Genomic DNA, 13,784 nt, shown 5'->3' with positions numbered 1-13,784 from the left:
TAGTTAGTGAATGGCATTGGAATTAAAAAGTTCATTATCCGACAGCTGTAATCAAATATACAAATTATCTTTTTTTCCAAGGGACTAAATTTTTTCCCTTTTAGCACGGACTACTTTATAATCACATTTGTCATAACCATTTTTTTTATGAATAAATTAATTTTAAAAATAATTATAATTTTATTTTGCTAAATTTGGATTTGTTTTAATTTAAAAATTTGAAGTCGCTATTCACTTTTGAATTAAGTAAGTTGAATACATATCTAACCCAAAAAGGGTCTCTTCGCCTTGATTAATAATTCGGACTACGTTAATTCAAAAAGGGTCCCTAGAGTCTTATATCTGAGAAGATCTCTTTGTTTTTTTATTCTCCAGAGAAAAAACGATGGAGATAAGTTCTCTCCCTTTTTTCGCTTATGCTTTTCTCCACTCTTTTTTTCATCGGATTCCCCCCGATTCTTTCCCCTTGTTCGAATCGTTCTCTTCTTCTTTTATGGTGATAAATTTTTTGCTTTTTTACTGTAGGTAATGATGGAAATGACCATCCAACTCAGTTGGTAGAGCACGAGGTTCTTAATCTTGAGGTTGTGGGATCGAGTCCCATGGAGGGTATTTCATAATTTGGAGGTCTCCTATGGAAGCTGCAACTCAACCTAGTGTTGGGGGCAGCTTACTATCTTACTTCCCCCTTACCCCATTATATATGGGAACAAGGGACAACCACTGTAGGTAATGATGAACAGAGGTGGCGGTAGGCTAGGGTTAGACTAGGTTACAAAAGTTAGAGTTTGGTGTAGTTTAGGCCATTTGGTTTGGGTTTTTGTAACCTACAAACAAAATAATAATAAATAAAACCCCGGACAAAAACGGACGTGATCAAATGGTAATGTATATTTGGGAATTGGTTGTGTGTTTTTGATTGGTCAGTTGTTGAAGTATTGGTTTACTTAAATATAATAATCTCTCGAAGAGGATTTCATTTGAAAAGAAAATTGTGCTCATAACCGGCAAAAGAAATAGTTTGTGTGTAAAAGCAATGGTATTTTATAAATAAGATTACAAATGTCTTAAGAGTTTGTGGAATTGCTCGTCTAATCTTGCGGTCGTGGGATCGAGTTCCAGTGAGGACAATTCATAACGGAGGTCTTTTACGGAAACTGCTCTCAATCTGATGTTGGGGGCAGCCTACTACCCTACCTCCCCCTTACCCCATTACATATGGGAGTAGAGTCAGCTAATTACATCAGATTGTAACATGCCTCATTTGCATTTCAAGCCAATAGTAGCATCACTAAGGACATAATGGAAATATTGGTGCCCTCAAATATTGCATCATTGGATTTATGCAACTGGGGCTCTTGGGGGCATTACAAGCAGAGCCCTTACAATATGGGCTGCCACTCAGGGAATTTATACATCTAGTTAGGTAAAGCACAGCGAAGTGTATCTCTGTTTTTGGACCTCAAATATTCGATTTTTTCGGATCAAATATAGATCGTAATTTTAAATATCTAGAAATATACATCTTTAAGTTTTCTAAGTGTATCGGAGGATATTTCGATCTACATATTCAAATATATAGAAAGACATTAGCCCATTTTACAACCATTTTCTCTTTCTTACTCCAGTAAGATGAGATCTCATCGAGGCTGGTCTCCCGACTCTCCTCCATGAATCACATCTCATCCATATGCCTGCACATGCTTCCTTCACCTCAACTGCTGAACCGGGTAAACCAAGTAATTTATAAAATATAACTTATTATTTATTCCTTGATCTATTTTTTTAATAATCGATGAATACATGTCAACTATTAAAAATTTTAAAATGATTCCCTAACTATTCATATGTTTTAAATTCGTCATTTTTTGTTAAGAGCTTAGTGATCGTTTGAGTTGGATGTTAAGATGCTGACTGGGATATGACAGTCTTTTGAGATTTCGGATCATATTTTATCATATCTCAATCAACAGCTTAACGTCTAACTCAAACTACAATCAAGTTTTTAAAAGAAAATGACGAGTTTAGAATGTATGAATAGTCAGATGATCATTTTGTTATTTTTAATAGTCAGTGAATTAATAAAACAATGGCTTATAATTAAAAGACCAATTTATAATTTCCAATAGTTTTAAAAAATACCTTTTAAAACTCGGCCTCTTCCTCTGTGAGCCAACTCGCCATCTTACAAAGCAGGTGGGCCCCACTATTTAACGTGGCATCACTGTGGAAGCGAGTACCTCTTCCTCTTAAAACTCCAGAGAGTTCAATTCCCACATAAAAACAGACAGCTTCTCTCTCTCTCTTGTCCCTTCAATTAAGTAAAGAGGATTGCTTTCAAAATTACATCTTTTTCATCTGATAAAAAAAAAACTCAACAAATGGAGAAATTGCCTTGCGACATATGCCTCAAGATTTTCTGTTTCTTGGATCATCACAACCTTGCCTCTGCTCTTCAAGGTTAGCCATCCCCCAAAGCCTTTATTTCTCTTCTTTTGTGGGTTTAGTTTGCTTTTCTCTTCTTGTTTTTAGTTGTCCTCTCGGATCATACACCTGATTTTGACGGTGAGCTCAATTCAGTGGGAATTTTCTGCATGACTCGAATTCTATGCTTAGCTGATATCAAACTGCTTACCGCCTAAACCAAGTCTTTATGTTTTTAGATCAAATTAAGATGAGATCTCTGCTTAATTTCCCCAATTCCTCCCCCTTAATTGCCCTTTTTAGTGTCTAAATAGAATTGAGCTGCATTTCTTGAATTCTGCACTTAATAATTCCAGAATTGTGTGATCAATGGACGAGTTTTCTTGTTTACATTCTCATTATGAAATTAAATAGGGTTACATCGTGTGGTACTTAAGCCTTTGCAATTTGGAATTGAAAAGTTTGCAGGAAATGGAAAGCGTTGGGTTCGGATAACTTACTATGGTCTAACCTGTTCAAAGACAGATGGGGAGTCGATCAAGCTGCATTCTATGCCCCTGATCCTATGCATTCCACATCATGGAAAGATGTTTACGAAACACAAGACCGATGTGATCGGGTCGGATTGTAAGTTACACAACACAACCCCTTTGATCGATTTACATAGCTATCGCAATTCGAACAGTGATGATTGTGTTGTGGTTGAAACATGTTGGTAGGGGGCTGAAGATAATCAGAGAAGGTGGGGATTACTTTCTTGTACATCAAGGCAAAATCCAACGGTATCTGGGTTCGAGGTTGAAGAGGAAAGGGGCGGAAGACTGCGAGTCGAGCACATCGGGACAAGAGGTAAACGTCGAGGAACCGTGTCGAGGGATTCTGGACAAGATCCTGTTTTTCTTGGGGGATCTTGAAGCTGCATCTGATGGTGCCAAACGTGGTAGGGTGCTGTGAACACTAATCTCGGAAGGTCAAACGGTTTGGGGTTATAATGTGATATTGTTGTATATGTACGTTTTAGTTGTATGATGAATAAACCATGATATGAATATGGTAAATAATGCTATTGGTATGTTTCTTTTCAGTTCACGTTGATCTATATCGGTTTCTCTTCTTTAGCATCTTCAATTCATTGTGGAATGTTAAACCAATCTTTTTACTACTTGAAAAGACGGTTAAATCTACGAGATAATGTGTTGGAATTATTTATTTCACGAGATAACGTTTTCCCAAGATTAATTGTTGAAGTAGGGCGAATTGCACAGTGTTGGCCGTAGGTCGCCATGCCTTCCGGGCGACCTACGATGTGGCAGCTTTCGACGAGGGAATGATCGTGTGCATGGGACATGCACAACCCAACCCATAGGTCGCCATGCACTCCCAGCGACCTCCTAGGTCGCCATGCACTCCGGGCGATCAAGGAGGTTGCCATGCATGCCCGGCGACCAAGCTTTTAACCCTTGCACGCCCTACATGTCATAGCTGGGAGATTCCTGCCCGACGACCAAGCTTTAACCCTCTACTCCCTCATGCATGCGTTGCATCCATAGAGCGGGACATGCAGAAATATCACATGGCCATGCAAGGAGACAAGGTCACCGGGCGTGCATGGCGACCTCCTTGGTCGCCCGGAATGCATGGCGACCTAGGAGGTCGCTGGGAGTGCATGGTGACCTATGGGTTGGGTTGTGCATAAGCTGCCACGTCGTAGGTCGCCCGGAAGGCATGGCGAACTACGACCAACACTGTGCAATTCGCCTTAGTTTAGCAATTAATCTTGGGAGAACGTTATCTCGTGAAATAAATAATTCCAACACATTATCTCGTAGATTTAGCCTTGAAAAGACTCATAAGTTCAACCGTTTTCTTCAACTATCTATATAAGACTCATGTACTCGATTAAACCAATCTCGAGTCGAAGCTGTAACTGAATCATGCAGGATCATATGTCATGGGTCATTACCATGCTCCCAAAAGACATCCTCCAGGACCTCCATTTTTTCATTTTTGATGTGGGATTCATGTAGCACCTCTCCAAGGCGTGACGCCCTCGTCACAGGTATCCATCATGCCTACCTCACCTACTGTAGCACTCCATGTGAAGCCAGACAATTAAAAAATCACTCCGATATCATTTGTCATGGGTTCATTACAGGATGTGCAGTTCCGTCATTTATAAATTTCATGATCTCTCTTTTTCCTTTCCAATGTTGGATTCATATCCCCATCTCCAAAGTGACACATACAAGGTCATTATAGACCTTCCAAAGAAACAGTCACCATGTTCAGGTCGTGTTGACCCTAAGCTTCAAGGGTTTACAAAAGTGCCTCATTGCAGTTAATTCATTTGTTCTTTAATTGATGGAATGTCAAGTTTAAATGCGTGTGATTATGCTCCAAGATCCATGCTCGTCAGCCAGGCAATCGGAACTGCCATTGGCTTTGTTGTTGCTCCTCTTACATTCTTTCTTTTCTACATGGCTTTCGATGTGGGGAACCCTGATGGTGAATACAAAGCTCCATATGCTCTAATCTATCGAAACATGGCGATTCTAGGTGTGTGTTGAAGGCTCTTCGGCACTACCCCACCACTGTTTGCAGCTCTGCTATGGGTTCTTTGCCTTTGCCATAGCAACCAACTTGTTGAGAGATTTTAATCCCAAACACATTGGAAAATTCGTTCCACTTCCAATGGTAATGGCCGTGCCTTTCCTTGTAGGTGCATACTTTGCCATCGACGTGTGTGTGGGGAGTTTGGTCGTGTTCGCATGGCACAGGCTCAATGGCAAGAAGGCTGGTTTGATGGTTCCCGCCGTCGCGTCCGGCTTGATCTGCGGAAACGGTTTGTGGCTTCTTCCGTCATCTATTCTTGCTCTGCTTAAGGTCCGTCCTCCGATCTGCATGAACTTCTTCGCATCGCCATAGACGTTGTTCGGAGGACATACATACAGGGGTAGATTGCAGAGGGTTTGTTAGCTACATTTAACAAAATATCGAATGTAGTACAGTTCGAAATGCGCCACGGATTTCTCACCCGTACAATATCCGATACACAAGCTGTCTTCAGATTGGTCAAATGCAACATTTGAGACATACATATGTAGCTGCTCTAATGTAACATACCTTTTAATCTAGGCAGGAATAGTTTTGTTTTGATGTATGTCTGTATTTCTTAGTTATTGGTAATATATACATGGTTCTAGTAGGTGTGTTTCTCAACGAGGATTTTCTGCCTACACAAAATTTCGAACTCGAGACTTGATTAAATAATATTAAACTACTTACCACTTGAACCGATCCTCGTTGGTAGTATATATTACAAGGATAATTACATTATTATAAAAATATTTATTTAGTAGAGAAATATTAAAATTAATTTTTCTACTTTTAATTATAAAATATAGATATATTTTTTACTCTTAATCAAATCAACTTCCCTATTTTCCTTAATTTTATATTAATTTATATCATCATTAATATAAATCAAATCAAATTCAGATATCAACAACCAGTTGGTCTAGTGGGATGAGTCACTAAATCCTTTAATTAATGTCAGGAGTTCGAATCATGATGATTGTGAATAGAGCAAATTAGGTTGAAAGAGTTATCCTCACCTCTACAGTACTTGATCTAGATTAGTTGATTGAATTCCGTGTTTATATAAAAAAAAATCAGCCGTTGTTGAAGTCCTTGGTTTGGTGTGTTTTAAAGTGAGATACTTTAAAATATAGCAACCGATATGGAATTGGAACATTTTTGGTACCGTCAACGTTGAAAAACAAAGGCATTATTTATTGGGTAAATTACATGTATAGCTACTAAATCATAAAGTGGTTTATTTTGACCATCGAATAATGAATTTTATCAATAGATCACTACTTATCTATTAAAATAATTTCAATAAAGCCACTAATGAAAAATATTGACATGGTGACAAAAAAAAATTTGTACGGTTTTGCATTTGATTCTCGTTACTCGTATATTCTATCAATTTAATTTAATAAATTTATTTTTCTAATTAAATGTGTGATGTAGCATGGGAAGAAGCCTAACCACTAAATCAAATTTTATTGGTCGGTTTGTCTCGACCTCTTGAGTCTAAATTTGCTGGTTGTTTCACCAGAATATGTCCCAAAATTCATGAATATCGATTCAATTTTTTCGGCTTCCTCGCTTTTAATCTCCAATTCGCGGACTTTGAAACAAGTTTCGACAAAACAGAGGTCGGATTTGGACTTAAGGTATCAAGGCGAAGCACCCATGAAATTTGGGTTCGGGCATCAACAATGTCAAGGACATGAGCATTTAATATTAAATAATTAAGAATTATTTATATTTTTATAACACGACTCGAATTTAAAACCTTTTCGAGTTTATGAAATTTAACTTAAAGTCCATTCAAATCGAGTTTTTTCAAGTTGAATTGAAAAAAAAATCGATTATTTGAGTTTGATTGAATATTGCTCACCCCTAACAACATGAAATCAAACTATTGAAAGACCATCAACAATCACAAATAAGAGTTGAACGTCGTAAGAAAATATCTCTTACTGCAAATCGCGTATTCAAATCTAACTTGAGGGGTCCAAGCTTTGGAAGATGAGCATAATAACAAATAAATATCATCTTGATTACGTCATCTAATCTAAAGTAAATTTAATTAGTGTTTTTTATTAGAGGTTAAGTCTTGAATTTATATATATATTATCACTTTTGTAACGTGAGATAAGTATTTGTTTCAATGTAATTCTATAAATAACTTCATTTTAACTTCACCAAAACTCTTATTACTAACAGTTAAAAGTTAGGGTAAAGTACACGCATGGTTCCTTGACTGTAGCATATTATTTTATTAAGTCCATTAATTATTAAAAGTTACAAAATGATCCTTTAATTATAGATCGTTTCTTTGTTGAGCTCCTCGTCTATTAAAAGTTACAAAATGGTCACCAAACTATTCATTATGTTCTAAACTCGTCTTTCTCTGTTAAAAATTTGACGGTATTCAGAGTTGAACGTTAACTACTGACTCTGATACGATGAAATATAATCTCATAATCTCAAATGACTATTATATCTTAGTCATTATGTTAACGTCCAGATTAGACAACCGTCAATTTTTTCACAGAAAATGATGAGTTTGGAACATAATGAATAGTCGAGTGATTATTTTTTGTAACTTTTAATAGTTGAAAGACTTAACAAAGAAACATTTTATAGTTAGATGATCATTCTATAACTTTTAATAGTCGAATGACTTAATATCCTAATAGTCAAGGGACTATTTGTATATTTCACCCTAAAAGTTAAGAGATTTAAATAAAAATTAAATGTAAAGTTATTAAATTAACAACATTAAGTGTCTCATTTATTAGAATTTAATAAAATAATAACGTAAGGGATCGAATATAATTTTTTTAAATTTAGTAAGTAAAATTGTACAAAAATATGCGAGTATTTTTATAATTTACACAATTAAATTCAAAGATAAACAAATGAGAAAAAGACAAGGACGAGTTTATCAAGAAGAACTCCCCCAAGTCCCCTCGGTCAATGAGATTCCTCTGTTTGTTTATTACCTCAAGACTTTCAACTATATATTCATTTGAAGGCCTTTTTTGATTTTGCAGGCTCCTCTTGTTTACTTGCGAGGGATTAGGGTTGATAGCTTTATTTCTGGTATTTCTATGCACCATGAACTTAAAGATTTTTTGGATTGGGATTGTTGTTGGTGGGGTTATAAAAGTTTTGGTGTTTTGTTTGATTGGCAGCGGCGAGGCAAAATGGCTCCAGATGCAAAGATGCACAGTTTTGAAGAGGTTGCAAAGCACAACAAGATCAAAGATTGCTGGCTCATCATTTCTGGGAAGGTCTGATCTTTCTTTTATTTGATCCGGATGGTTTGACTGTTTTTGTTTGATTATTGATTGTTGAGTGCTTCTGGTCATCTTTCAATTGCAAGTTTCCAAAGCCAAAAGTGTGATTTTGTGTGGGAATGAGTGATTAATCAGCTTTGTCTCTGCAACTTTTTCCTGACAAATGGGGATTGTTTAAATACTCTCAACCATTTGAAAATGAATGTTCATACACCTATTAGTGATTGAACTCGGGCTATGTTTGAAAATGAATGTTCATACACCTATTAGTGTTTGAACTCGGGCTATGATATTCTTTTGTCATTGAGATCGCTTGATTGGTGTTGTTTCTGCAACTCTTAGATTATGCTTGCTTGCCATAGTATATATAATTGAGATTTCCCTGTAATAGGTGTATGATGTAACTCCATTCATGGATGAACATCCAGGAGGCGGTGAAGTCTTGCTTTCAGCCACTGGTAATCTTTTGATTAAATTTATTCAGTTAAGCCATAATCTGGTGTGGGGGAAAATAATGATGGGTATTGGGGTGTTGTAACAGGGAAGGATGGCACAAATGATTTTGAAGATATAGGGCACAGTGATGATGCACGAGACATGATGGAAAAGTACTACATAGGGGAGATTGATTCAAGCACCGTCCCCAACAAGCGCACCTACATTCCCCCACAGCAAACCCCTTACAACCCCAACGCCAAGGCCTCTGAATTTGTCATTAAGATCCTTCAATTTCTAGTGCCCCTCCTCATCCTCGGCTTGGCTGTTACAGTTCGCCAATACACTAAAAAGGACTAGGAACTAGGAAGGAATTGCTACTTTCATCTTTTTACTTTAAAACTCTCATGTGTTGTTTATTTTCCTTTTTAGTGTTCAACCCAATTCTGGGTTCATCACATGTTCTTTGTCCAAAGATTATGAATGTTTTGAACCCTTCTTTTGAAGTTAAACTCAAATACCAAGGCATCCAATATTACATTGTTTTTAATACACTCTGGTTCATCATGAAAAAAACCAGAGGATTGGTTCTCGATAAAGCCCAATGAGAGTGAATGAGCAATCCGGTTTCCTCCCTATTCATGTCATGAACTTTGAAGGTTGGGGATCTAGCGAGTGCCGTGCGCACCTCGTGCATGAATCCAATCAACCGAAATGTCCTGTTGTGGATTTCTCAATCTATTAATGACGGAGAAAGCATCCCCTCAAAGATCACTTAGTCCCATCCCTTCTCGATTGCCACGGAGAAATGTCTTGTTTTGATGTTTTCAAAACTATTCCATGCAAGGAGGCTAAAAAGAGTTAAAAGACATTAGAGGTAGACTTCATGAAACATTCTCTTGCAATGGGGAATAGTGGACTGCATATTTATAGACTAAATAAATAAGCATTTTCTCAATTATTGTCACTGCATCCTTAGCCATGACAAGATAAGCACACACAACATTTTAAGTTGTGCATCACAAGGGAGACATGAATATTCAAAGAACCCAGATTCAAGAACGAGACAAATATGGCGATGATCAAAAGGATGACTCTATCTTGTCATGAAGATTCACAACCAAGTCATGAGCATCACTTAGGAGTTTCCATACGTCCAGTTGTCCCGACATACTATTGCACTCCCTTAAAATCTCGTCCATGCTGCTGTACTTCTCTATGATCAATTTCCTCCTCTGCAACACTAATGCTGCAATCGCATAAAGCAATAAATCATCTGTAGGGGGTGCCCTCTGTCTTATTTTGCTCCAGGCCGACTTCCCTATCCCAGCTCTAATGGCTGCCTGATCTGCCCACATGACCTCCCAAAGGCAAATTGTCTGTTCAAATGTCAATTCCCTTCTAAATAGTACCACCACCATCCTATAAACAAAAAAGCAATCCTCAGCCTGGAGCTTCTCCAAATGCCTGTAGAGGTGAGAGTTCTTGCATTTGATTATCTTGGAAACAATATTAAGTTGCCTTCTGATTCCCACCTCATCCAGCCTAAAATTATGTCGAGCTTTCTTCATGAAGCCTACAAAACACCAGAATGCCTCATAATCCTCGGGGATGACAGAAATTATTGGAGAAAGGAGATCACTCATTCCCTGGCAGTAGCCAATTTCAGGGTCATAAACCGCATAAGCTTCAAGGATAGCAACCAAACGCGCAGCATGGAAAATTCTGTAGGGCTCCAGGTGATCATAATCCTTTAACCCAACAGCCTCAGCTGAACGACGTGCCCTCCCTTCTGATATGGCAACTTGACAAGCATAGTATGGCATCCATTCAGCATTGGCACGAACGGCATCCACACGAATGATGCGTTTCCAGGTGGAAAAATCTTCAGCAGCACGTAGTTCAGATAACCCTTCAGTGCTTGAGGAAGAAACATTCCTTTTAGAAGACATGTTAGGATCATTACCCTCCCTGCTGTACAAAGAGGGGGAACCCTGAATCACTTCGGGGTCTTCTGAGGAGTCAGAGTCTGATGACTCACTGTTTAGTGCTGACACATCAGCATTTGTTATTCTTCTTGAACTGTCATCTCCTTGCAACAGTGTACTGGATGCTTCATCTGAGTATTCAGCATCTGGACTCCTTTCCTCACTAGACAGAGATTCTCTAGCACTAACCACATCTTCGGAGCTAGATGCATTTGTCTCCCGGATAAGACTTCCACTGTCTCCATTTTGACAAGTTCCGCCTATTTCAGTTAACTTAGAACTTCCACTGCTGTGTTTTAAGAGCCGCCGACAATCTCTCCGTAGTTTTTCATATTCTTTCCTGAATCAAGAAATTGACAAAAAAGAAGAATAAACTAAAGAGGTACTTTTCAATAACAATCAACTTATATAGCTCAAAGGAACAACAAAGTAACAAATATGGGGAAGATAATGGGAAATGTACCTTTTCTGAGTTCTAATGGCATTTCTTTCTTCTTTGGAACTGTTTAAATCATAGCTGTCGCAGAGGAAAAGGAAAAAAAAAACATCATGGTATGAGTTGCCAAACCCATGGCTCAAGAGTAGCTAAAATGTTCCACTGAGTTTCATGATGCCATGGCTTGAGAAAGAGTAAGAGAACAACAACAGAAACAGCAGCAACCACAATAAAAAAATTGTAACAAAGATTATGTGTGCTTACACTCCAAGGATGAAGGGCCAGACCTCAGCCCTAATACTTCGGTCAACACCCTATATCAGTAACATACAAGATTAAGCAAACCAATTACAAAAAACCAAATCAAAGAGGAAATGAATTGGTTAGTCACAGCAGTAACTCACTCTACTGCGAACTTTCTTCAAGAACTTCACTCCACCATCGCGTAGTCTACCGTCTGGTGTAAAGAAATCTCTCCACTGCTGTGGTGAAAGGGCACGTTTCTTTCGGCGGCGAGACCAGGGTGATTTGAGTCGAACACTGAAAAAGAAAGGTTAAATTTTCAACGGGTGATGAGAAGCTAATGAAAATATGCCAAGAACATGTGATTTGTACAGGACAAAAACAAATTTCTGTAAGCAAAAATTCGAGTATCTAAGCAACAGTTAAGAGAACCAATATATAAAGGGAGGTTCAAGGAGAACAGTAATAATTAAGCTTGCCACAAAGGTATGTTGGGTTGTTTCAGCAATCATTATTAGGCTGCCCACTCTTCACTCATCAAGCTTAGCACAACTCTCATGAGCAAAGAGTACTTCCTTACAGAAATGAAGGTCCACCAAGAAAATTAATGTTTCAATTCTATTTAGCTTAGGAGATAAGCAATGGGCAGGAGGGTCTGTTATGGACCTTGCTGGTAGAAAACTAGAATGTCAGTTCTGATGACCAGATTTCAATCCAAAACAGCCTCAAATACCGAACATAAATACACCAGCTCCAGTTATATGAATCGTAACACCTACTTTCATCTCTTCATTTCTTCATCCAGTCAAACAAAACCTAACAGTCGGAAGTCAGGATTCTTCCTGGAGAAAAGAAAACTCTTTTCATCCAAGGGAGAGAAAAAATCTCATTTCACATCATAATAATAAAGTCCTCCCAAATATCCATGTTTTATTTTATTGTGTGTGTTAACAATAATCAAATATTGCAACTTTAAACTTTAATGAGTCTATTAACATGATAATACATGATATATCCTAGCTAATTGAAGCAGATATAAAAGCAAGCTTAGTCAATAACAAGAAAACAGCGCCATATCAAAACAGATACAGCAAATAAGTATTAGAATTTGAATAAAAAACGGAAACAATGGACCAACAGAGGCCGAAACATCTAAGAATGGAAAAGCAGAAACCCTAATTAACAAAAATTAATGCCTAAAATGGAGAAGGAAGAATCCAAATTTAAGCAAACAAGGAAACAAAGGGGGGAAATCCGTGACCGGAGATCGGATCTGAATAAAAATATCTAACAAGACATTAGAGGAAATGAGCAACTATTGTAGGAAAAGAGGAAGAGGACTCACCGATCAGAGGAAGAACAGGAAGCCGGCGAAGAAGAAGTAACGACAAAAAGAACCGAACGCAAATGAATCCACGACGACGAAGAAGACGAAGACGATGAGGTCGAGTTCGGAGAAGAAGAGGAAGTCAGCTGGCTTCGTCTAAGAGGTCTCATCTATTAGAACTCGAATTTTTACCGTATCGTCACTGGTGCTTTTGGAGATTTTTACCCTTCAGCGTTGATCAACCAGTTTTTCTTTTCTTTTCGCTAGGCATATAAAACGGCAGCGAAGACAACGGCGGTAGCAGAGGGCGGCATCGCTCCAAGCGAAGAAAACCCGCGTCCTCCTCCTCCGGCGAAATGTAGGATTCCGGTACGGTGATTGTTGGGTGATGATGGTCCAGCTGCCTGCCCTTTTCCTTTATCGTAATCTCTAAATGGAGGGTTTCTGTTTTGTTTGTTGCTTTAATTGCTGCTGCTTTCCCAAAAGCTGATCGCTCCCAACTGAAACCCAACTGCTCTTCCTTCTCTCACTTCTTCAGCTTTAGCCATTCACTTTTGTCTCTCTCTCTCCCTTCCCCCAAACAGTCTTTTCCCTTTGTCTCTCTCTAGACTCTAACCTATAGCTTTATTAGAAATATTGCAGATCCAGACTTATTCGACAAATAAAAAAATAAAGTGCTCTGCTTCTTGAAGCCTTTTTTTTAAAGAATTTCCTCCCCTTTGTTTTATTAATTGTATAAATAACGCTTAATATTATTTTTAATATATAAATTATACTTCAAAATATAATTTGATAAGTGTCTAATCTTTCCCGTTATACTTTCAGTATTTTTTCAATTTTTATCTGCCTATCATTATATTTTTTATTTTTTAATAATAAAAATATTATTTTAAAAAAAAGAAAAAAATAAACCCGTTAAGTTTTGTTCGGAGCAAGACAAAGAACTCAACAATGGTGGCAGTGTTACTTACGAACGATTGTAGTTATCGAAATCATTGAAAAACAATAACGAAAAAAACTACAAAACCGATGAACTTTGCGACATGTATCACTAC

The 13,784-nt window shown here is 37.7% G+C and overlaps 3 protein-coding genes and 1 pseudogene across 3 annotated transcripts; 3 read left to right on the top strand and 1 right to left on the bottom strand.

Annotated features, from left to right (window-relative positions):
• Window positions 1–2,340: 2,340 nt before the first annotated feature.
• On the top strand, window positions 2,341–3,508 carry LOC120210625. Its single transcript, XM_039209327.1, has 3 exons — window positions 2,341–2,460; window positions 2,886–3,051; window positions 3,144–3,508. Exons 1-3 carry the CDS (start codon window positions 2,382–2,384, stop codon window positions 3,376–3,378), a joined length of 480 nt encoding a protein of 159 aa, XP_039065258.1. The 5' UTR covers window positions 2,341–2,381; the 3' UTR covers window positions 3,379–3,508.
• Window positions 3,509–4,790: 1,282 nt separating this feature from the next.
• LOC120210733 lies at window positions 4,791–5,349 on the top strand (annotated as a pseudogene).
• A 2,667-nt stretch (window positions 5,350–8,016) lies between these two features.
• Window positions 8,017–9,285, top strand: LOC120210626 (cytochrome b5-like). The gene is made up of 4 exons (XM_039209328.1): window positions 8,017–8,103; window positions 8,196–8,294; window positions 8,692–8,758; window positions 8,842–9,285. The coding sequence occupies exons 2-4, from the start codon at window positions 8,208–8,210 to the stop codon at window positions 9,093–9,095; spliced, it is 408 nt and encodes a 135-aa protein (XP_039065259.1). The 5' UTR covers window positions 8,017–8,103; window positions 8,196–8,207; the 3' UTR covers window positions 9,096–9,285.
• Window positions 9,286–9,808: 523 nt separating this feature from the next.
• On the bottom strand, window positions 9,809–13,041 carry LOC120210624 (GTPase-activating protein gyp7-like). Its single transcript, XM_039209326.1, has 5 exons — window positions 12,748–13,041; window positions 11,564–11,699; window positions 11,424–11,473; window positions 11,187–11,240; window positions 9,809–11,063 (listed from the first exon to the last, which is right to left on the bottom strand). The coding sequence occupies exons 1-5, from the start codon at window positions 12,897–12,899 to the stop codon at window positions 9,818–9,820; spliced, it is 1,638 nt and encodes a 545-aa protein (XP_039065257.1). The 5' UTR covers window positions 12,900–13,041; the 3' UTR covers window positions 9,809–9,817.
• Window positions 13,042–13,784: the final 743 nt, after the last annotated feature.

The sequence above is a fragment of the Hibiscus syriacus genome, unplaced genomic scaffold (genome assembly GCF_006381635.1).
Source record: "Hibiscus syriacus cultivar Baekdansim isolate YM2019G1 unplaced genomic scaffold, ASM638163v2 tig00109926_pilon, whole genome shotgun sequence".
In the NCBI taxonomy this organism is placed as follows: Eukaryota; Viridiplantae; Streptophyta; class Magnoliopsida; order Malvales; family Malvaceae; genus Hibiscus; species Hibiscus syriacus.
Note: the sequence above shows the minus strand (reverse complement) of the source record. Positions and strands in the feature narration are given on the sequence as shown.

Bases quoted from the DNA above. Each gene is read 5' to 3' on its own strand.
- LOC120210625 (XM_039209327.1), top strand. From the start codon at position 2,382: ATGGAGAAATTGCCTTGCGACATATGCCTCAAGATTTTCTGTTTCTTG. The intron at 2,461-2,885 runs GTTAGCCATCCC...GGAATTGAAAAG, and splicing joins CCTTGCCTCTGCTCTTCAAG to TTTGCAGGAAATGGAAAGCG. The intron at 3,052-3,143 runs GTAAGTTACACA...ACATGTTGGTAG, and splicing joins CGATGTGATCGGGTCGGATT to GGGGCTGAAGATAATCAGAG.
- LOC120210626 (XM_039209328.1), top strand. From the start codon at position 8,208: ATGGCTCCAGATGCAAAGATGCACAGTTTTGAAGAGGTTGCAAAGCAC. The intron at 8,295-8,691 runs GTCTGATCTTTC...TCCCTGTAATAG, and splicing joins GGCTCATCATTTCTGGGAAG to GTGTATGATGTAACTCCATT. The intron at 8,759-8,841 runs GTAATCTTTTGA...GTGTTGTAACAG, and splicing joins AGTCTTGCTTTCAGCCACTG to GGAAGGATGGCACAAATGAT.
- LOC120210624 (XM_039209326.1), bottom strand. From the start codon at position 12,899: ATGAGACCTCTTAGACGAAGCCAGCTGACTTCCTCTTCTTCTCCGAAC. The intron at 11,474-11,563 runs GTGAGTTACTGC...TTACTGATATAG, and splicing joins TGAAGAAAGTTCGCAGTAGA to GGTGTTGACCGAAGTATTAG. The intron at 11,064-11,186 runs GTACATTTCCCA...TTCTTGATTCAG, and splicing joins GCCATTAGAACTCAGAAAAG to GAAAGAATATGAAAAACTAC.